General features: G+C 41.4%; 1 protein-coding gene across 2 annotated transcripts in view; it reads left to right on the forward strand.

Moving 5' to 3' along the window:
- The first annotated feature begins 307 nt into the window (after positions 1-307).
- The window catches only part of CENPF (centromere protein F), a 61,400-nt gene continuing 40,342 nt past the window's right edge, over positions 308-21,365 (forward strand). For both annotated transcript variants that reach the window (XM_051820555.2, XM_051820556.2), the window contains exons 1-7: positions 308-577; positions 3,553-3,755; positions 5,078-5,274; positions 10,386-10,507; positions 10,971-11,062; positions 12,628-12,907; positions 14,052-14,254. In XM_051820555.2, the coding sequence (XP_051676515.1) occupies positions 3,594-3,755; positions 5,078-5,274; positions 10,386-10,507; positions 10,971-11,062; positions 12,628-12,907; positions 14,052-14,254 (1,056 nt within the window). In that variant the 5' untranslated portion in view covers positions 308-577; positions 3,553-3,593. The remainder of the gene's footprint in view (positions 578-3,552; positions 3,756-5,077; positions 5,275-10,385; positions 10,508-10,970; positions 11,063-12,627; positions 12,908-14,051; positions 14,255-21,365) is intronic.

A 21,365-nucleotide genomic window follows, 5' to 3' on the forward strand; every position in this document is an offset into this window, starting at 1 on the left:
CGGCCTGCCGGCCCCAAACCTCCGTTAACTTGTAAATACTGTGGGAATAATAGTGTCGAGGAGTGGTTACAGACTGACACTGGACTAAGAATGCAGGGCCAGCAAGCATAGCACTTAGTATCAGCAGCCTAAATTTAACATACAAATAGGTACACAGGTGCAGTCTGAGCGCGAAAACCAGACGGCAAACGCCGCAGGCCGGAGGTGAGGAGCCACGCCCTCCTAATCAGCCCGCCCATTCCCTGGCTTTTGTCGGAAATAGCGGTTCTGAGGGCCTCCGGCGTCTGCGGAAGCTCGTGGTCTCCGTTTTTCCGCAACAACAAAAACGCACCTTCACGCGGCGCAGGCTCCTCCCGTAGCGAGGATTCGTTTTTTTCAAATCCCTCCGAAAGGACCAATCCGAGGAGGCATTCTGAGGGCGCGGAAGCGGATTGGCCCACAGCTGCTTACAGCACCCAATAGGCGTGGGGGTCGGGACCGGAAGCGGGCGGTTTGAACTGGACGCTGCGCTCTTACCCTGTGGAGGCTGTGGCAGAATCGGACTTTCGGCGGCAGTTTTGCCTTCCCCGGTGGAAAGGTGAGCGTCCCGCCTGGGTTCCGGCTCCGACCTGGGGGCGTAGCGGAGCCGCTGGCTTTCTGTGCGCGCGTACCGGGCGGGGACGCCCCCGGGCTCGCCCTCTCGGCCCCTGCAGGTGCGGCGGCCGGACCCCTCCCTCCTGACAGGACCGGAGAAGAGGCGGCGGCTGAGGCGCGCCGGGCTCTCGGTGCCTCTCTGCTCGGGGCCCGCCGCGCTCGGTCGCGGATTCGCGCTCCGGGGGGAGCAGTTTTCTCCTCCGGGTCGGGGCCTTTGTGGCATCTAGGAGAGGCGAGCCTGGGTTTTGGGGCCGGGCGGCGTGCGCGTTGGTCGTCACGAGAGCATTTCTGCCCTCCTGGCTTCTTTGTCGCCCCTTTCCCGTGTATTTGGGCGCGCCTGCGTGCCAGGCTCTGCTATGTGTTCAGGCCCCCAAAATACAGAACACGACTGGTTTTCGGCGAGGAACCAGGTCTAGAAGAGGAGACGGGTTTTTTCTTTCTTTCTTTCTTTCTTTCTTTTTTTTTTTTTGGGGGGGGGGGGCTGCTGAGTTCTGATAAAAGAGGGGCACGAAGACCTGCAGCCGTGGGGCGGGTGGGTCTCACTAGAGTTGCCTTGGGGACTTTGGAGGGATTAGGTGGTTCGGGCGTGAAGACTGTCCACATATTTGGGTAGAGAGAGCATTTTCTGGAAAAGATACGGGCCCTTCAAATCCCCCTTGCAGGAACCTTCATGTCCAGAGCTTCTCTTCAGCAGCAACACCCCCCCCCCCCCCCCCCCAGTTCCGCGGATCCCGAAGGAGTCCAAGTCTGCCTCAATCATACTTAGCTTGGGTCTGGCAATTGCTTTAAATAGACGAGTATGTTCTAGCTGTGGAATGGAAGAGCATTGGCCTTGCCAGTCTGGCCTCAGTTTATTTCCCTCATTTCTATCATCAGTGAAAAGTTGCTCTTTTTATACTTGTGCTCTGACGTCTTCATAAAAGGCTTTGAGTGTCTGGCTGAATTGTTTAAGGAAGTGTAACTGTGTGCCTCTGGGGTACTGTATTCCCATCCTGAACAAATAAGCGAAATAGATGTTGGCTATTAAGACAGGGTCTCCTGTCCTTTGTTAGTCGAGAGGTGGAATTTTTTTTATTTTTTATTTATTTTTTGGTTAAATAGGAGTGGGGTTTAAGATAGTGTCTTTCCATAACTGAGACTGCCCCAACAGCTCCCCCTCCCCAATAAAGAACTGGCTGCATATCTAATTTATGTTTTCTAAGGCTTTGCTTCTCCCTCGTAATTTTTAAAAATTTTACTATTTTTAAAAATGTTTACTATTTTTAGTAAAGCGTGTATTTTCAACTTTGTTGTCAGACTAATTGGAAAAAGGGATGGTTTTTCTTTCATTTATGTTAAAAAGGCCAAGGTAAAGAATGATTGTTATCCTTTACTTGCAGTTGATTTTAATTATCTTAAGATGTGTTTGGGAAGGAGGTGGCTACTTGTAACATAGGCTGAAACAACCAAAGGTGTTTTCAGTTACAAATAGAATTGCTAACACTTGTAGAAAGGTCACCAGGAGCTATTATTTAAAATGTTTTAGGAAATATTTTATTAGTATTTTAGAAATGAAGCAGTTAAGGCACAGAGCAGATAAGTAACGTGTGGAGTCACACAGCTTCTAAGTGACTGCTGGGAATTGAATCCTTTCAATCACTAAGGCTGTTTACCTGTTTCTGCTTCATGTCTGTCCAGGGCTTGATTTTGCCACTGTTTAGAATGATTTCGGTAGTAATAATGGCCTTCATTCTTTGCTCATGCATGCATTCATTGGAAGGGGATGGGGATTCTTGTTGCTGTGAGGAACTGGCATGGAATGCAGGGAGTGATGTCCCTACACAAGTCTCCGAGGAGATTTTTTAGGGGGGAAAGGGACAAAATATGAATGATAATTAATGATGTGAAGCTGGAACAAAGAGGATTTGCAAAGTGCCTTGTCATGCATCTTTTTTGTTTTCTGTACCTATTTTACTTGAAAAGCTAAAAGCAAAAATATCCATGTTTTATGTAATGAAAGAAGAAAAACTTGAGTAGTTAAAGTTGTAAGAAGCCAAAACAGAGGGGAAAAAAAAAACCACAGGGGAAATCAAATAAGTATATTACATTCTTCATGATTAGAGTTACTGGTAGTTACCTTTCAGAGGATAGAGAAGATAGAAACATGTCTCTCTCTTTTTTTAAGAAAAATGTTTGTTTTATTTTCATCTACTTGAAAGCCTGAAAAAGATAGCAAGAGAGAGAGAGCACTTCCATCCTCTGGTTCATTCCTCAAAGGCCTTCAACAGCTAGGACTGGATCAGGCTGAAACCAGCAGCCAGGAACTTCACGAGGGTTTCCCACTTGGGTAACAGATACCCAAACACTTGAGCCATCATTTGGTGTACCCTAGGATGCATTAGCAGGATGCTGGATTGGAAGCTGAAGAGCCATGACTTGAACTGGTACTCCCAGTGACTTAACCCTAAAGTACCTATTCCACTTTATTTTCTTGAAATGTAATATTTTTGGGGCCAGCGCTGTGGCATAGCGAGTAAAGCTGCCGCCTGCAGTGCCAGCATCGCATATGGGTGCTGATTGAGTCCAAGCTGCTCCACTTCCGATCCAACTTTCTGCTATGGCTTGGGAAAGCAGTAGAAGATGGCCAAAGTCCTTGGACCCCTGCACCTGAGTGGGAGACCCGGAAGAAGCTCGTGGCTGCAGATTGGTGCAACTCCAGCTGTTGCAGTCATCTAGGGAGTGAACCAGTAGATGGAAGACCTCTCTCTCTCTCTGTAACTCTGCATTTCAAGTAAATAAATAAATCTTTAAACAAACAAAAAAAAGAAATGATATTTTGAAACTTGGTTTTTAGCAATGGTTAGGTTAACTCATTCATTAGTCTGTGAGACTTTACGTTTCCTATTGTAGTAGGACCAACAGTCTGGTTATTATTTTCAGTTTCTTTACAAATGTTAAAATAATAAAGAAAAGACAATAAAATGAGCTGGGCTTTGGAAGAATGGAAGGAAGGCCTACCTACAAGAGCTCTTCAGAAAATTCAAGAGCTTGAAGGACAGTTGGACAAACTGAAGAAAGAGAAACAGCAAAGGCAGTTTCAGCTTGAAACTCTGGAGGCTGCACTGCAGAAGCAAAAACAGAAGGTACTGTGGAAATATTTGCTGCTGATTGCATCTGCTCACTCATAACTGATGCTCTTGTACTTAACACTCTTCACTCATTTTTGGATTATTTGTCTTTATAGTTAGAGAAAAATGATCTTGCTATCTTCAGATTGTACTCTCCCCTCTCTTTTGTGTCATTTTTGTTTTAATTGCCTACTTGTTTCCATCTTCTTTCCTAATTCTCATTTCTGTCTACTTGCTAATACATTGGGTTACTGAATTTCAGTTCCATTTGGAACCATTAATTAGCAATGGCTTTTTGTTCAGGGTCAAGGCCCAATGTCTTGGGCTCCAAATCTGGGGACTGCATTTTGCAGTTCAAATGGACACCACTTTCTGAGAGGAGGCTCACTGCCTTGGTATTCCCAAACTCTTCTCTTTGGGGCTAGTACATGAAAATCTAAAAGGCATTACTTTCTTGCCTCTGTATTAGCCAACAAAGTAGTGATACAGTGTGCTTCTAAAATGACTTTGTGTATGGGAGGATTATCTTTTTCTTTAGAATAGCTAGCTGTAGCAACCAAACTTGTAAATAAATTGCTAAGTGAGGTTTATAGAGTTAATTTATTTACTTAAACATTTTTATTTGAAAGGTAAAGAGGTAGAAGGAGGGAGAGACAGAATGCTCCCATCTGTTGGTTTACTCCCTAAATGCTTGCCATGGCTGGGCCTAAAGCCAGGAACTGGGAACTCAATCCAGGTCTCTTACCTGGATGGCAGGAACCCTAATCCTTGAGCCATCACTACTACCTCCTAGGGTCTGCATTGGCCTTTTTATTTATTTTTATTTATTTCAAAGGAAGAGAGAGATCTTCCATCTTTTGGTGTACTCCACAAATGGCCCCAACAGTTAGGGCTGGGCCAGGAGCTTCTTCTGGGTCTTCCATGTGGGTGTAGGGGCCCAAGGACTTGGGCCATCTTCTACTGTTTTCCCAGGCCATAGCAGAGAGCTGAATCGGAAGAGGAGCAGCCGGGACTAGAACCGGCGCCCATATGAGATGCTGGCGCTTCAGGCCAGGGCGTAACCTGCTGCGCCATAGCGCTGGCCCCTTTCATTCTTGAAATGATATTAAATTCTTTTCTGAGATGGGTATGTAGAGCCCTGTCTAAAGACAATGTAATGCATGACTTTGTGGAGCCTTTCCATCAAAAGAATTTAAGTGTGGTCACCTAACATTGACATCTGGTTTATTTCAACTATATTTCAGAAAATTAGTAGTTAGTATTAGAGTCAGATTTGCAAATAATACTGGTAAGTTCACAGAATCAGGACCTATTTCCTTCTGAATGATTTCCATTAGGTTGAGAATGAAAAAACTGAGGGCACAAACCTGAAAAGGGAAAATCAAAGGTTGATAGAAATATGTGAAAACCTGGAGAAAACTAAGCAGAAGATTTCTCATGACCTTCAAGTCAAGGAATCACAAGTAAATTTCCAAGAAGGACAACTGAATTCAAGCAAAAAACAAATAGAAAAACTGGAACAGGAACTTAAAAGGTAATTTTGGAGAATGGTATTAATATGGATGTTGTTGGTACTCATAAGTTTTCATCAGATATGTTTATCTTTTTCTTTACCCATATGATTATTGTACGTTGCAATTTTTTTTTGTCTTTCTCATGTCCCCTGACTGTTGGAATAAACAGTGATTCAGTTATATTAGTCCATGGCTCAATCTCATATAAATTCATCAACTGGTTACTTGCTTATTCATTTATTTATTCATTCAATATGTGTGTGTTAAGCTGTTCCATGTTCCAGACACTATGTTAGTTACTGAGTGATCCAATAATAAATAATAACAAAACTATAAACAGCGGTTACTGAAAAGATGGAAGGAAGTGAAAACGTGGTATATACTGATGGCTCCAGTTTTCCCTGAGTAGCAAAGCTTTTGTAGAAAATGAGAGGGAGAGCCAGGGAATTAGTAAAGGATTGAGGAGCAAAATGGGCCCAGCTGAGGTTGGAGGCAAGGAATTTACAGCAGACCAATCTGTAGGGTTGTGTGATATCTCCCTCCCCTCCCCTGCCCCTCCTTTAGCATCTGTAAAGTAAAATGCTGAGCAAGTGAACAAATGAGTTGATTTAGTGTTGCTTTTCACCAAGATCATAGGATAGATAGAGTACAGGAATAATTGAGAACTTTGGGAAGAGAGAGTTTGAAGTAAGTAGTGGTCCATGGAATCTGAGCTAGAAAAGGAGAACAGTGAATTCAAGAGGAGGTTCTTGCTGAGATCCTTGTGTAAGAGCCCCATCTTCTATTTTAAGCATTATGAAATCAATTTGCCTGTTGCCATATTTAAGCAATGAAGTTTCTTATTACTACTTTCCAATTAGAAGAGCCCCCAACCATTTAAAAAGGTTAATTAAGATAAATTTAATGGGACCTAAACACTGCTATTTTCTAAATCATATCTTGTTCTAATGGTGGAGCTTTGTTAAGATAACAAGGAGTGATGACAGCTAAAAGTACTTCAGCAGATCGCTCCATTGTTGTGTCCAAAAATGCATACTCACAAATTTAAGAAAACACTATTTTGAAATAACTTCTGACTTACAGAAAAGTTGCAAGCATAGAGTTCTTGAATATTCTTCACCTAAATTCTAATTATTAACATCTTAAAGTACAATTATTAAACCAAGAAATAATGTTGATTCATTATTATTGACTAAATTATAGACTTTTTTTTAGAATTTCACTGTTTTTACCAATAATGTTCTTTTTTTTTTTGTTTTGGGATCTGATCGAGGATTTCAAACTGTATTTAATGAATGTTTTGTTAGTCTCTTCTAAGCTGTAGTGGTTCTTTGTCTTGTGGTTTTGGTATTTTTGAAGACCTGCTGGTCAGTTTTTTTGTAGAATGCCCACAATTTGGATTTGACTGATGGCTTTTCATTCTGATTAGATCCTGATTTCTCAAAAGCCTCATTAATGTTTTGCACTGGGCCGACTTGTGCATGGGAGGATACTTAAACAGTATTCCTGGCTTGTAACTGCTGGATGCCAGCAGCATCTATTCCATCCCTAAGTCATGACATCAAAAATGTCTCCAGGCATTGCCTAGAGGGCAAAAGTGCTGTGGTTGAGAGCCACTGGTCGGGTTGGGGTTACATATTTTTGGTAAAAAACTGTAGAAGTCATGATGTGCTTTTCTCAGTGCATCCAATCAGAGGGTGCCTTCTGAAAGATGACTTGTAACATGGATCTTTTAGTTAAGTTTCTTCCACTGTGGGCTCAGGTTCCTGCACTGTAAATGTCTGACGTCCTCAACTTGAAGTTACTAATTTTCTCTTTGAAATTTGAAAATTCTCTTTAATTTTTGAAGTTTCCCCCCAGAATAGTTATAAAATCTTAATTCTACCTACATATCCAAACTGTTTTTGAAATTTATTTAGGGGCTGGCACTGTGGCACAGTAGGTTAATCCTCTGCCTGTGGTACCAGCATCCCATATGGGTGCTGTTTCTAGTCCTGGCTGCTCCTCTTCCGATCCAGCTCTCTGCTACAGCCTGGGAAAGCAGTAGAAGATGGCCCACGCGCTTGGGTCTCTGCACCCATGTTAGGGACCCAGAGGAAGCTCCTGGCTTTGATCTGCTCAGCTCTGGCTGTTGCGGCCATTTAGGGAGTGAATCAGTAGATACAAGACCTCTCTCTCTGTCTCTACCTCAGAAGTAACTCTGTCTTTCAAATAAATAAAATAAATCTTTAAAAAAAAAGTTAAAGTATTTAAAAATGACTCTTATTTGTCTTCCTGTGCAAACGTAAAAATCTTTTTATCATTTTGTTTCCACGTAGAAAGGTGGCTGTCTATAAGTTACATGTTAGAGATAATTCTATTTTATTGAGTTTTTTATTTTATTTGTTGTTTACTATCCAAATTCCTTGAAAAGAATTTTGTCTTATTCATTACTGTATCCATAGCACCTGACAATTGTAGGCTTTCAGGTAGTTGTTGAATGGATAAAAGATAGACATTAGGTGCTAGGGAAGTGGGATGCTCCCTACCTCTTACTCTACTATGCTAGGATAATTATTTCTTTGGAAAGTACATTCTTGTGTACAGGTTTTAGAAATACTGGTTTCAATAATGGAGGCAGAAATTTTGACATTTTAGGAAAAGGGTATTTTTGTGTATATTCCTGTATTTCATTGTTGAGTGCCATTCAGTAGTAATATCTACAAAGTACTGGGGACATGTAGCAACTGTTAAATGTTAGCATTATTGTCATTTTTTTTCCTAAGGAGAAGAAAAAGCAAGATCTGTAAAAATAGTAGCAGGATATGTTTAATGTTTAAAATAAATAACTTATTTAATAAAAATATAGAGAAAAAGAGATAAGACTTGAGTTTGAGGAAGAATACTTGGTTTTGCAAAGTTTTTCAAAATTCATTTCTAGAAACACCAGCATTTATTTTTATTTTAAAGATTTATTTATTTATTTGAAAGGTAGAGTTATAGAGAGGCAGAGAGAAAGCAAGGTTCACTCCCCAATGACCACAATGACCGGAGCTAGGCTGATCCAAAGCCAGGAGCTAGGAGCTTCTTCCAGGTCTCCCACATGGGTTCAGGGACCCAAGCACTTGGGCCATCCTCTCCTGCCTTCCCAGGCCATAGAGCTGGTTGAAAGTGGAGCAGCTGGGACTTAAACCGGTGCCTATATGGGATGCCAGCACTGTAGGCAGCAGCTTTACCTGCCATACCACAGCGCCAGCCCCATCACCAACTTTTTTACATCTTTGGTTGTCTAGACCAACACTATCCAATATGGTAGCCACTGGCTAAATGTTGTTATTGGCCACTTGAAATGTGACGGATGGTGCAAATTGAGATGTGCCATTAAGTATATAAGACAAACCAGATTCTGAAGATTGATTTTTGTATTGATTAGTAAGTGTTATTTAATTAAAATGGTAATATCTTGAAAATAGCAAGTAAAATAAAAAATTTTACTGGTTTATTTCACTTTTAATAGTAATAGAACATTCTGATTGGACAGTGTTATTACCTACTGTAGGCTTGAATGTGTTGATGTGGTTTGCTGAATATTCATTTTTTTCAGCTCATGCTTCCCAGATTGAATTTGGAGCTGGGTAGAATGAAGGGCACTGAGTTAACTTTCTTCACTCCCTACTTTGAGTAACGTGTCTGTGGCAGAGATGGATGCATGCCATCAGCTTTTCTAATAGGGTGTTTATTTAATTTCTTCTGTTGAGCTAAAATTAAAGACATTAGAGACTTGCAAGAATTGAGCCTTCTTTTTGTTAAAGATTTATTTATTTACTGGAAAGTCAGAGTTACACAGAGAGAGGAGAGAGGAGAGAGAGAGAGAGAGGTCTTCCATCCGCTGTTGACTTCCCAATTGGCCACAGTGGCCGGAGCTGTGCCGATCCCAAGCCAGGAGCCAGGACAGGAGCTTCTTCTGTGACTCCCACGTGGGTGCAGGGGCTCAAGCATCTTCTTTCACTTCTTTCCCAGGCCGTAGCAGAGAGCTGGATTAGAAGTGGAGCAGCTGAGTCTCAAATCAGCGTCCATATGGGATGCCGGCACTGCAGGTGGTGGATTTACCCTCTACGCCACAGCTCTGGCCTCTCTTTTTTTTTTTTTTTTTTTTTTTTAAATCAAGATTTATTTATTTATTTGAAAGTCAGAGTTACACAGAGAGAGAAGGAGAGGCAGAGAGAGAGAAAGAGGTCTTTCATCCACTGGTTCACTCCTCAGATGACCGCAGTGGCTGGAGCTGTGTGGATCCGGAACCAGGAGCTTCTTCCAGGTCTCCCACGAGGGTGCAGGGGCCCAAACACTTGGGCCATCTTCTGCTTTCCCAGGCCATAGCAGAGAGCTGAATCGGAAGTGGAGCAACCGGGTCTCAAACCGGCGTCCATATGGGATGCCAGCACTGCAGATGATGGCTTGACCTGCTATGATACCACAGTGCCAGCCCCGAGCCTTTTAATGTGGTTTGTTTCATTCTAAAAGGTGTTCCAAAGTTACTAGAGTGTTAGAGATATTCTGTGTGTGTGTGTGTGTGTGTGTATAATATATATTATGATCTCATTTCTTGTAACTATTTCCAACTGTATCTCTTCTAGATGTTCTACATTAATTTTTATATATTAATGTCATACAGTTCATGATCTGCATATTAAGTATGTTTTTGAAATGATTAAATATGTGTTATGTGTTCTCATGTTTTGAAGTCCTGTTGACATCACTTTTCTCCTGTGTTTCTGAACTCTTAGGATCATTTATATTCCTGTGTCTTTCTTTGGATTAGATTGAACATTTTCTTGGGTATATTCCTAGCCCTGCAACTCTGGTGTTATGGTGGTTATTACAAACCTTCATTATAGCCATTATAAGATTTTAAATATTGATTTGTATCTCTGTTTTTCTAACTAGACTGAGTTCCTTTGAAGACAGGGGACTGACTGCATGTATGACTGGCACACAGGTCTTATTAAATGTCTTTTGGGCAAATGAAATGGTTAAGAATTCTTAGAATATAGTTTGCTTTGGGGGTTTATTATTATTTTTGAGTTTATGGCATTGGTGTTTTGTAGCCTTTGCTCTAACTGATTTGTTGGCCTCTTGTGTCCTTTTCTAACAGGTGTAAATCTGAGTTTGAAAGAAGCCAACAAGCTGTGCAGTCTGCAGATGTGTCCCTGAATCTGTGCAATACACCACAAAAAATTTTTACAACACCACTTACACCAAGTCAATATTATAGTGGTAAAGATTTTTTTTTCCCTTAGTATAAACAGTTCTTTAATGGGGATTTTAATGCTGTGAAAGAAAAAACTGAGCTCAGCTTTGAATTTAACCTTAATTTATATGTTTAAAAACTTCATTTATTATATATCCATTTGTATATCTGTTGAATATCCATTTGTGTATCTGTTGAATTTTGTTGAGCCACTGGGTGAAACCTTTAAATTTTTTACTTTATCCTTCTGTGTGGTATGTTTTAAGAGAAATTCAACATCAGAGTTTTCAAAACACCCACCTTTCTAAGTATTTGTAAGTATTTGACTAATTTTATCAGTGTTTTTTTGATCTGTTACCTCAACCAAAATGTTTTTTCTGCTTAGTGTGTACTGAGATACTCATTTCTAGACTATCATAGTTATTGTTGATCTATAAATTCCTTCATGAAATTAATGATTGAAATAAAACTGTATTTCAATGTGTTTAGGTTCCAAGTATGAGGATCTAAAAGAAAAATATAATAGAGAAGTTGAAGAACGAAAAAGATTAGAAGCAGAAGTTAAAGCCTTGCAAGCTAAAGTAAGTTAATTATGTGTTCTATAATAGAGTGTGAAGTTAGTGAAGGACTTTGATATAGGATAGAACATGGTTAGGAAAATTCTGTTTCACAAAGAGCTTATGTATTTTTCTTGCACTGAGAAAGGGAGCCTGGTTTATTGGTAATGATTAATTTTTATTTTTTTTTAAAGATTTATATATTATTTGAAAGAGCTACACAGAGAGAGAAGGAGGCAGAGAGAGAAAGAGAGAGGTCTTTCATCTGCTGGTTCACTCCCCAATTGGCCACAACGGCAGGAGCTGTGCAAATCCAAAAACAGGAGCCAGGAGCTTCTTCTGGGTCTCCCATTCTTCCTATGGCAAGAAAAGAGTTATAAAACATTTAATGCAGGCCGGCACCGTGGCTCACTAGGCTAATCCTCTGCCTGTGGCACCAGCACCCTGGGTTCTAGTCCCTGTTGGGGCACCGGTTCTGTCCTGGTTGCTCCCCTTCCAGTCCAGCTCTCTGCTGTGGCCTGGGAAGGCAGTGGAGGATGGCCCAAGTGCTTGGGCCCTGCACCCGCATGGGAGACCAGGAGGAAGCACCTGGCTCCTGGCTTCAGATCATCACAGCGCACCAGCCATAGCGGCCATTTTGGGGGGTGAACCAAGGGAAGGAAGACCTTTCTCTCTCTCTCTAACTCTGCCTGTAAAAAAAAAAAAAAAAAAAAAAAAATTTAATGCAGCCTCTATAATGTCTTAGATTTGTAAGAATCAAGGCAGAAGCAAGAACAGAAGAAACAATTCATCACAGTGGATAACCCACAAACATGTGAGACATTGTTTTTGGGTAGAAAGTGAGATTATGGTGGAAACTGAGTTTTGACAGAGTTCTTTAGGCCAGTACTTAATTTTGATTATCTTTGTGCATAGAGGTGGCCAAGTAAAGACAAAGGAAAGCCAATTTTGAATTTATAATCTTGGTGGATATATACATTTAGTAGAGGGGTATGGACTAAATACTACGATATCCATTTTTATTTAAAAATTTAAAAAATATTTTTATTGATTTTACTCAGAAAGCAGGAATACAAATCTTTTATCTTTTTCATTCCCAAATGCCCATAACATTCAGGCCTAGGCCAGACTGAAACCAGGAGCCTAGAACTCAATCCAGGTCTCCCATGGGGGTGGAAGAGAACCAAGTACTTTGCTGCCATCTTCTTGCTCCCAGGGTATGCATTAAAGGGAAACTGAAATGGAAAGTAGAGCTGGGACTCAAACCCAAGAACTTTGATATAGGATACAGGTATCTCAAGTGGTGGTTTAACTTGCTGTGCTAAACACCTGCCCCAAGATAGCCCATTTAGAAAAAAGGTGGACCGCAGATGCTATTGGCTTACCTCTTTGGTGCTATGAAGTCTGACCATTAGAAAATGCCGTCACAGGATATTGGGACTTAATAATTGCCTTGACTTGATGAATGTTCTTGATATTCAGTGCAAGAGTTAACTTTTTAGTATTATGACATTATGTTCCATTTTAAAATTAAAAAACTTGAATATTGAGATTTCCAAAGGGCTCTGAAGAATTTTCTATTTTCACAGAATACCAACCAGGCTATTCCCCAAACTACCATGAATCACCGAGACATTGCTCGACACCAGGCTTCGTCATCAGTGTTCTCCTGGCAGCAGGAACGGACCCCAAGTCGGCTTTCATCCAATTCTCAAAACACTCCAGTTAGGAGAGATTTCATTTTTGGGGACCAGGAGGTGACTCCAAGTAGATCAGCTTTGCAAAGAGGGAAAAGAGATGCTAATAGCAGTTTCTGTGATAATTCTAACAGTTCCCACCTTTTGGATCAACTAAAAGTCCAAAATCAAGGTAATTTTTGAGTTGAATTAATTTAATTAATTAATTAATTAATTTTTGAGTTGAATTAGATTTTCTTGAGATAATTTCAGAAGTACATCCAGATGTGTTTGATCTAGAAAGTACTTATGTGTTTTTATTAGACACAGCCATGGTCAACAACCCAGACTGGTGAAATAAATACTGTCTTCTTGATAATGATAGAAGACATCATATTTTTGGAATGTACTTTTATTTGAGTTGAAAAGTTGTCCTGAAGCCTTTAAAAGTAGGCTGAGGGACTTTGACATATCTTTGCAGAAGCAGGATGAGTTGGTTGATTTTGGTCTGTGTTTTCCATTCTTATCTGGCTATTTTTGAAGCCTGTGGAATAAGCCTGTGTCCTGACCAGCTTTGGCCAGAGGTGTATCTTGTTCTTGTGTCTGTAGAATAGCTTTGCTCTGCATTGCCAGGTTGTCCATGTGGGAGTAAACCTGTAACCTTGGCTGCTGTGCCCTGCTGCAGCTGACAGCCAAGGGTACCAGGTGGTGTTTTGGAATCTACTCTATGGAATATGAAAATTTCCAGTGCTGTGATATATTGAAAGTTGTCATCAGTGTTCACTCGTGAGAGAGCTGTCACACTGCCAGTGCCATTGGAACCAATAGTGTGTGTATGTAGGGAAAAAAAAGTGTTTGTTAATTTTGGCAATATATGGAAGATTGACATTGTCTTGATCTAAACTGGAGGTAGAGCTACAGGGGAATACTAGAAGGGTGAACTTTTTATTGCTTAGTGATATTTCTGTTGCTTTGGACACAAAACAAATAGCTTGACAGCGTATAAAACCAAGTGATAATCTTAACAAAAGGTTTTACATGTGATGTACTTTTTGCAGTCACAACAGATAGTGTTTGTGATTTTAGAGAAGTGTTTAATCTCCGTGTTTCTGTGACAACATAAGAAAAATTAATCTCTTTTCTGTAGAAAACTTGAATACAAATGACAATGGAAACAAATAATTGAAATTAAATCCAATTGTAGTAGCTTTTTCATTTAATGTAAATTGTTTATATTTGTCTAATCAAAGATTTCAGAGTAGAGTAAAATAAGTAAAATTCTGAATATCCTGTGAAATATATATGAATTGGAGTGTGGTTTCTGTTTGTGGTTTAAGAGCTAAGAAACAAGATTAATGAGTTGGAACTACGTTTGCAAGGACAAGAAAAAGAAATAAAAGGCCAAGTGAATAAATTTCAAGAGCTGCAACTTCAACTGGATAAAACAAAAGTTGAATTAATGGAAAAAGAGAAAGTTTTGAACAAAAATAGGGATGAACTCATGAGAACAACAACACAATATGACCAAGCAGCAGCCAAGGTACTTTATTTCTCTTGAATTAGAGATTTCCATGTTTTCATATGAAGTTTTGAAAAGGTATTTTGTACGTACATCTGTAAAATAAAGACTAGTAATGATCTTTGCTAATATATTTTAGGCAGTGTTTAAACAGTTGAACTAGTTATAGAGTTGGGCATGACTGGGATCATTGCTGGCTGTACACATTCCTAGCTGAGTGACTTTGGGCAAAACATTGATCTCTTTTATGTTTCACTGGTAGTGGAGACTAAAGATTATATATCTATAGTACATGGCTCAGTGTGTCATATGTAGAATAGGCACTAAAAATAATGGAGCTTTAACAGTTCAGGACATGGTAAGATTTAAGTGATCTCTATGCATCCATTGTATGTGCTCCTGACATTGAATCCTTATATGGCTCCAGTGAAGGCCCAGCTTCTTTCTGTTCTTGTTGCTTTGGCCTCAACCTCCCTCTTCAAACCCCCCTCTCCCATAAGCCCCTCCTCTTTTTATTCATTTAGTCACTGACTCTTTTCACAGTATTTTTTGGGTGCTTGCTGTCATGTCAGATACTTCTAGACTTGGGCACATAGCAGTGAGAAATAGATGAAAACCATTGGTCTCTGGAGCTTCATTTTTTTTTTTTAAGATTTATTTATTTATTTGAAAATCAGAGGAGGAGGAGAGGCAGAGAGAGAGAGCGAGCAAGTGAGTGCAAGGTCTTCCATCTGCTAGTTCACTCCCCAATTGACTGCAATTGCTGGAGCTGCGCTGATCTGAAGCCAGGAGCCAGGAGCTTCTTCTGGGATTCCCATGCAGGTGTAGGGGCCCAAGGACTTGGGCCATCTTCTACTGCTTTCCCAGGCCATAGCAGAGAGCTGGATCAGAAATGGAGCAGCCAGGATATGAACTGGGGCCCATGTGGGATGCTGGCATTGCAAGCGGTGGCTTTACCGCTATGCCACAGCGCTGGCTCCAGGAGCTTCATCTTCATAGGGAGAGGCAGAAGTAATAAAATGTAAATAAGTAACATAGGTAGTACAGTATGTAGTAACATATGGTAGAAGAAATGGGTTCTTCTCTAAGACTGATTCAGTGTCTCCTGAATTTAGTGTTTTGCTTAGGTTTACCTCAGCTTGGAATGCTTCTCCTTGTGAGCGCCTCCCCTCATCTCCTATGCAGTGAGATGTTCTGCCATCCTCCCTATGACACCCTTTTATTATCATTATGTTGTAGCCTTTTCGTTCACACATTGGGTTTGCTGTGAGAATGATGGAGAACTTTGCAAAAATGAATCCTCTGAGGCTGACGTTGTGGTGTACCGGGTAAAGCCACCTGCAATGCCGGCATCCCATACGAGCGACAGTTTGTGTCCTGGCTGCTCCACTTCCATTACAGCTCCCTGGGAAAGCAGCAGAAGATGGTCTAAGTGCTTGGGCCCCTGTACCCACATAAGAGACCTGGAAGAAGCTCCTGGCTTCTGGCGTCAGCCTGACCCAGCATGACTATTGTGGCTGTCTGGGGAGTGAACCTACAGATGGAAGATCTCTCTGTAACTCCAACTTTATAAATAAATTAAAATGAAATCCTCTTTGTTCCATGTCTGAGGTTAACCTTAGCAATTTCTTTTTTTTTTTTTTTAATTTAAGATTTATGTATTTTGAAGGGAAGAGTTACAGAGACAGGTTCAGAGAGAGAGAAAAAGATCTTCCTCTGTTGGTCCATGGCCCAAATGGCTATAGTAGCCAAGACTGGGCTGGTCCCAAGCCAGGAGCCAGGAGTTTCCTCCAGGTTTCCTACATAGGTCCAGGATCCCAAAGACTTGGGCCACCCTCTGCTCTTTCCCAGGCACTTTAGCAGAGAGCTGGATTGGAAGTGGAGCAGCCAGGACTCAAACTGGTACTCATAAGGGATGTCTGCTTGCAGGGGTGGCTTTACATGCCACACCACAGTGTTGGCTCCAGCAATTTACTTTTTATAAACTCTCTGGATATTTCTGATATTATTGGTAAAAACCACTATAGTAGACCTGTACTCCTGTTTGTTTCCTGGGGGCAGGTTCTTTTTAAAATACTTTAGAGGTACTGCTTCGGATCAGCGTGGTGCGCCAGCCGCAGCGCGCCAGCCACGGCGGCCATTGGAGGGTGAACCACCGGTAAAGGAAGACCTTTCTCTCTGTCTCTCTCTCTCACTGTCCACTCTGCCTGTCAAAAAATAAAATAAAAAAAAATACTTTAGAGGTACTCACTTATTTGAAAGGCTGGGGCTGCGTGGGGGGAGATGTGAAGATAGGGTTAGGGAGAGAGAGAGGGAGAGAGATGGATCTTCTGTTCTCTAGTTCACTTCTGAAATGATCCCAAAGGCTAGGGCTGGAGCTGGTGGAAGCCAGCAGCTGGGAGCTCCATCCTGGTTTCTCCTGTGGTTGTCAGGGACCCAAACACTTGAGTCATCTGCTGCTGCCTCCCAGCTACATTAGCAGGGAGCTGGACTGGAAGTGAAGTAGTTGAGACTCAGCTGGTGCTTCGATATAGGATGATGGCATCACAAGTAGCACCTTAGTCCACCCTGCCAAAATACTGTCTGGGGGTGGGTTCTTATTTTCCTTTTTTTAAATTAAAAAATTTATTTTAAGATATTTATATATTATGCAGTTATATGAAATTATAGCTTGTTAATGTGTTGGATTACACTGATTGTTTTACAAGTACTTGAATGACACATTCTTGGGATAAACCATATTTGGTTATGATGTATAATTTATGAACTTTATTTGCTAATAACTTAGGATTTTTGTGTCTGTATTTATGAAGGACATTGATCTTTCTTTTACCACATTTGACATTTACATGAGGGTAAAACTGTCTCACAGAAGAATTAGGAAATATTTCCTCTTCAGTTTTGTGAAAGAGACTGCACTTCTGGTGTTTTTCTTCTTTATATATTTTGTGGGAATCTAGTGAAATCACCTGGGCCTAGAGATTTTTTTTTTTTTTGGGGAGTTTTAAAATTATAAATTCAATTTCTTTAATAGTTACAGAGCTATTAAAATTCTATGTTTCATATTGGGGGAATTGGAATTGTTTGTTATCTAAGTTGTCATGTGTATATGTGTATAAAGTTATATTCCCTTTGTGTTTTGATATTTGTAGTGATATCTCTATTTCTAGTATTGGTAATTTTTGTCTTCTCTCTCAGTTTTGTTGATCTTTAATGATCTTTCTAAAAAGAATCAGTCCTTTAGTTAATTTTTCTCTTGTTATTTTTCTGTTTTCAGTACTTTTTTTTTCCTTAAGGGTTTATTTATTTATTTGAAAGGCAGAGTTATAGAGAGGCAGAGGCAGAGAGTCTTCCATCTGCTGATTTACTCCCTAAATGGCCACAGCAGCCAGAGCTTGAGCCAGTTTGAAACCAGGAGCCAAGAGCTTCTTCCAGGTCTCCCACGTGGGTGCAGGGGCCCAAGCACTTGGGCCATCCTCTGCTGCTTTCCTAGGCACACTAGAAGGGAGCGGGATTGGAATTGGAGCAGCTGGGACTTGAACCAGTGCCCGTATGGGAGTATGGGATGCTAGCACTGCAGGTCAGGGCTTTAACCTGCTGTGCCACAGTGCTGGTCCCTTCAGTTACTGACTTCTGTTCTTTGTTACTTTCTTCTGCTCACTTTAGTTTTGTCTTGGCTCTCAGAAAAATATGTTACATCTGTTGGTCGATGATGATGCTGAATTCATGTCAGTATTTTGGTTTATCATGTTTTTGACAGAGGGTTGTTGGTCTTTAACTTTAGTTGGGGTTTTGTCTGTTTCTCCTTTTAGTTCTTTGTTTCACATATTCAGCTCTGTTGGTTGGTACTTAAATGTTTAGGATTGCTATATCTTCATGGTTGGCTCATTTATCATTATATAATGTCCATGGTAATTTTCTTTATTTGGAAGCCTCTCTAATTTGATATTGAATCACTTCAGTTCTACTTTTTTTTTTAAAGATTAATTTATTTATTTGAAAGTCAGGAGTTGCACTGAGAGAGAAGGAGAGGCAGAGATAGTCTAACATCTGCTGGTTCACTCCCTAAATGGCTGCAACAGCCAGAGCTGAGCCAATTTAGGAGCCAGGAACTTCTTCCAGGTGTCCCACGTGGGTGCAGGGGCCCAAGCACTTGGGCCATCTTCTACTGCTTTCCCAGGCCACAGCAGAAAGCTGTATTGGAAGTGGAGTAGTTGGGACTTGAACTGGTGCCCATATGGAATGCCAGCACTGCAGGCGGTGACTTTACCCACTACGCCACAGTGCCGGCCCCTTTAGTTCTACTTTAATTAATGTTTCTATGATGTATTTCTTTTTATTTTCAGCCCACCAAAATTTTTTTTTAAAGATTTATTTACTTGAGAGGCAGAGAGAGAGAGAGAGAGAGAGAGAGGCTTTCCATCTGCTGGTTCACTCCTCAAATGGCCGCAATGGCTGAAGCTGTGCCAAACCGAAGCCAGGAGCCAGGAGCTGCTTCTGGGTCTCCCATGTAGGTGCAGGGGCCCAACTACTTGGGCTGTCTTCTACTGCTTTCCTAGGCCATAGCAGAGAGCTGAATTGGAAGTGGAACAGCCAGGAATAGAACTGGTGCCCATCTGGGATGCCGGCACTACAGGCAGTGGGTTTACCTGCTATGCCACAGAGCTAGCCCCCCAATATTTTTTTTTTATTTGACAGGCAGAGTTAGCCAGTGAGAGGGAGAAACAGAGAGAAAGGTCTTCCTTTTTCTGTTGGTTCATCCCCCAAATGGCCGTTATGGCCGGGCGCTGTGCCAATCTGAAGCCGGGAGCCAGGTGCTTCCTCCTGGTCTCCCATGCAGGTGCAGGGCCCAAGGACCTGGGCCATCCTCCACTGCCCTCCTGGGCCACAGCAGAGAGATGGACCAGAAGAGGAACAACCGGGACTAGAACCCGGCGCTCATATGGGATGCAGGCGCTGCAGGCAGAGGATTAACCAAGTGAGCCACAGCGTTGGCCCCCCAATATTGTTTTATGAAGTGAGTTTCATGTGAGCAACATATGGTTGGGTCATATTTTCAGATCCACTTTTCTGTCATCTATCTTCTAATTGGTATATATAGACCATTGACTTTTTTTTTTTTTTTTTTTTTTTTTTTTTTTTTTTTTTTTTGACAGAGTGGACAGTGAGAGAGAGAGACAGAGAGAAAGGTCTTCCTTTTGCCGTTGGTTCACCCTCCAATGGCCGCCGTGGCCGGCGCGCTGCGGCTGGCGCGCTGCGGCCGGCGCACCGCGCTGATCCGATGGCAGGAGCCAGGTACTTATCCTGGTCTCCCATGGGGTGCAGGGCCCAAGGACTCGGGCCATCCTCCACTGCACTCCCTGGCCACAGCAGAGAACTGGCCTGGAAGAGGGGCAACCAGGACAGAATCTGGCGCCTCGACTGGGACTAGAACCCGGTGTGCCGGTGACGCAAGGTGGAGGATTAGCCTAGTGAGCCGCGGCGCCGTCTGACCATTGATTGACCTTTAATGTGTTTGTTAATATGGCATGACTTATATCTGCCATTTTATTTTTTGTTTTCTGATTCTGTTTTTCATTTCTCTTTTTCCTTGCTCCTCTGTGGGTAAACATTTTCTAATATTTTATTTTTATTTATTTGTATTTTTAAAACATGATTATACTCCTTTTTTTTTTTTTTTTTTGATTATACTCCTTTTTTAAATTTACTTTATTATTTGAGTTACAGAGTTACAGAGAGAAGGGGAGAGATGGAGAAATTCTCCATTTGCTGGTTCACTCCCCAAACGGCTGCAGCAGTCAGGTTGAAGCCAGGAACCAAGAGCTTTCAAATCTGGGTCCCCCTCATGGGTGGCAGTATACTTGCATCATCTGCTGTGGCCTTCCCAGGCACACCAGCAGGGAGCTGGATTGGATGTGGAGCAGCTGGGACTTGAACTGCTACCCATAAGGGATGCTAGCACAGGGATATACCACAGCACCCACCCCAATTCCATTTGTTTTCAACTACAGAGAATATGAATTAATGTATCATTTCAGAAAGCTGATTTGTGATTTCCAGACTTGGGGAAAACATGAAGGAAGAGGCAAGATGACATGAGAGGACTTTCTGGGAAATGGTTTTATTTATTACTTTGGTTTAAGTGGCAGTTTTATGAGGTGTGTGTGTGTATATATAATTTTTTTTTTTTTTTTTTTTTTTGGACAGGCAGAGTGGACAGTGAGAGAGAGAGAGAGAAAGGTCTTCCTTTGCCGTTGGTTCACCCTCCAATGGCCGCCACGGCCGGCGCGCTGTGGCCGGCGCACCGCGCTGATCGGATGGCAGGAGCCAGGTGCTTCTCCTGGTCTCCCCTGGGGTGCAGGGCCCAAGCACTTGGGCCATCCTCCACTGCACTCCCTGGCCACAGCAGAGAGCTGGCCTGGAAGAGGGGCAACCGGGACAGAATCCGGCGCCCCGACCGGGACTAGAACCTGGTGTGCCGGCGCTGTAAGGTGGAGGATTAGCCTATTGAGCCGTGGTGCCGGCCGGTGTATATTTTATAACTTTGAAATTATATACTTTAGGTTTGTGTGGTTCATTGTATGTCAGTAACATCAGAAATATAAAACTAATAGGTGTCATTTAAGAATAAAAGTGACTCAGTGTTACTGATTCTGCATCCTCTTTTGTGTTCCCAGTGATCTAATTTTTTTCCTCTGCATACAACACGGCAAAATTTGCTTTCAGAGGGTGAGGAAGTCACAGAGGGGCTGTATCTCGTGTTTTTGAGTGACTGTCTTTAGAGAGTTTTTTTTTTTTATAGTGACTGTTCTATGTATTACATTATATATATATATACACAAAATTTATCAGTTCATTGATGTCTTCATTTTACCAGCTCATATAAAATGTAGAACGTTTACCTCTCTTTTCATTACTTCACCCTTCTCCACTTATAATTGTTTTAAATATTGTCTTAATATGTATTTAGAACTGTACTAACATTATAATTTTTGCTTTATCTGTAGATATATTTTAAAAAGGTGGAGAGCAAAAGAAAATCTTACTATATATACACACACATTCCTTTATTGTTCTGGGCCTTGTTCTTTCTTTCTAGATTGCTTTAATGAACTTTTTTTTTTTTTTTTTT

This window comes from Oryctolagus cuniculus, chromosome 13, assembly GCF_964237555.1.
Source record: "Oryctolagus cuniculus chromosome 13, mOryCun1.1, whole genome shotgun sequence".
In the NCBI taxonomy this organism is placed as follows: domain Eukaryota; kingdom Metazoa; phylum Chordata; class Mammalia; order Lagomorpha; family Leporidae; genus Oryctolagus; species Oryctolagus cuniculus.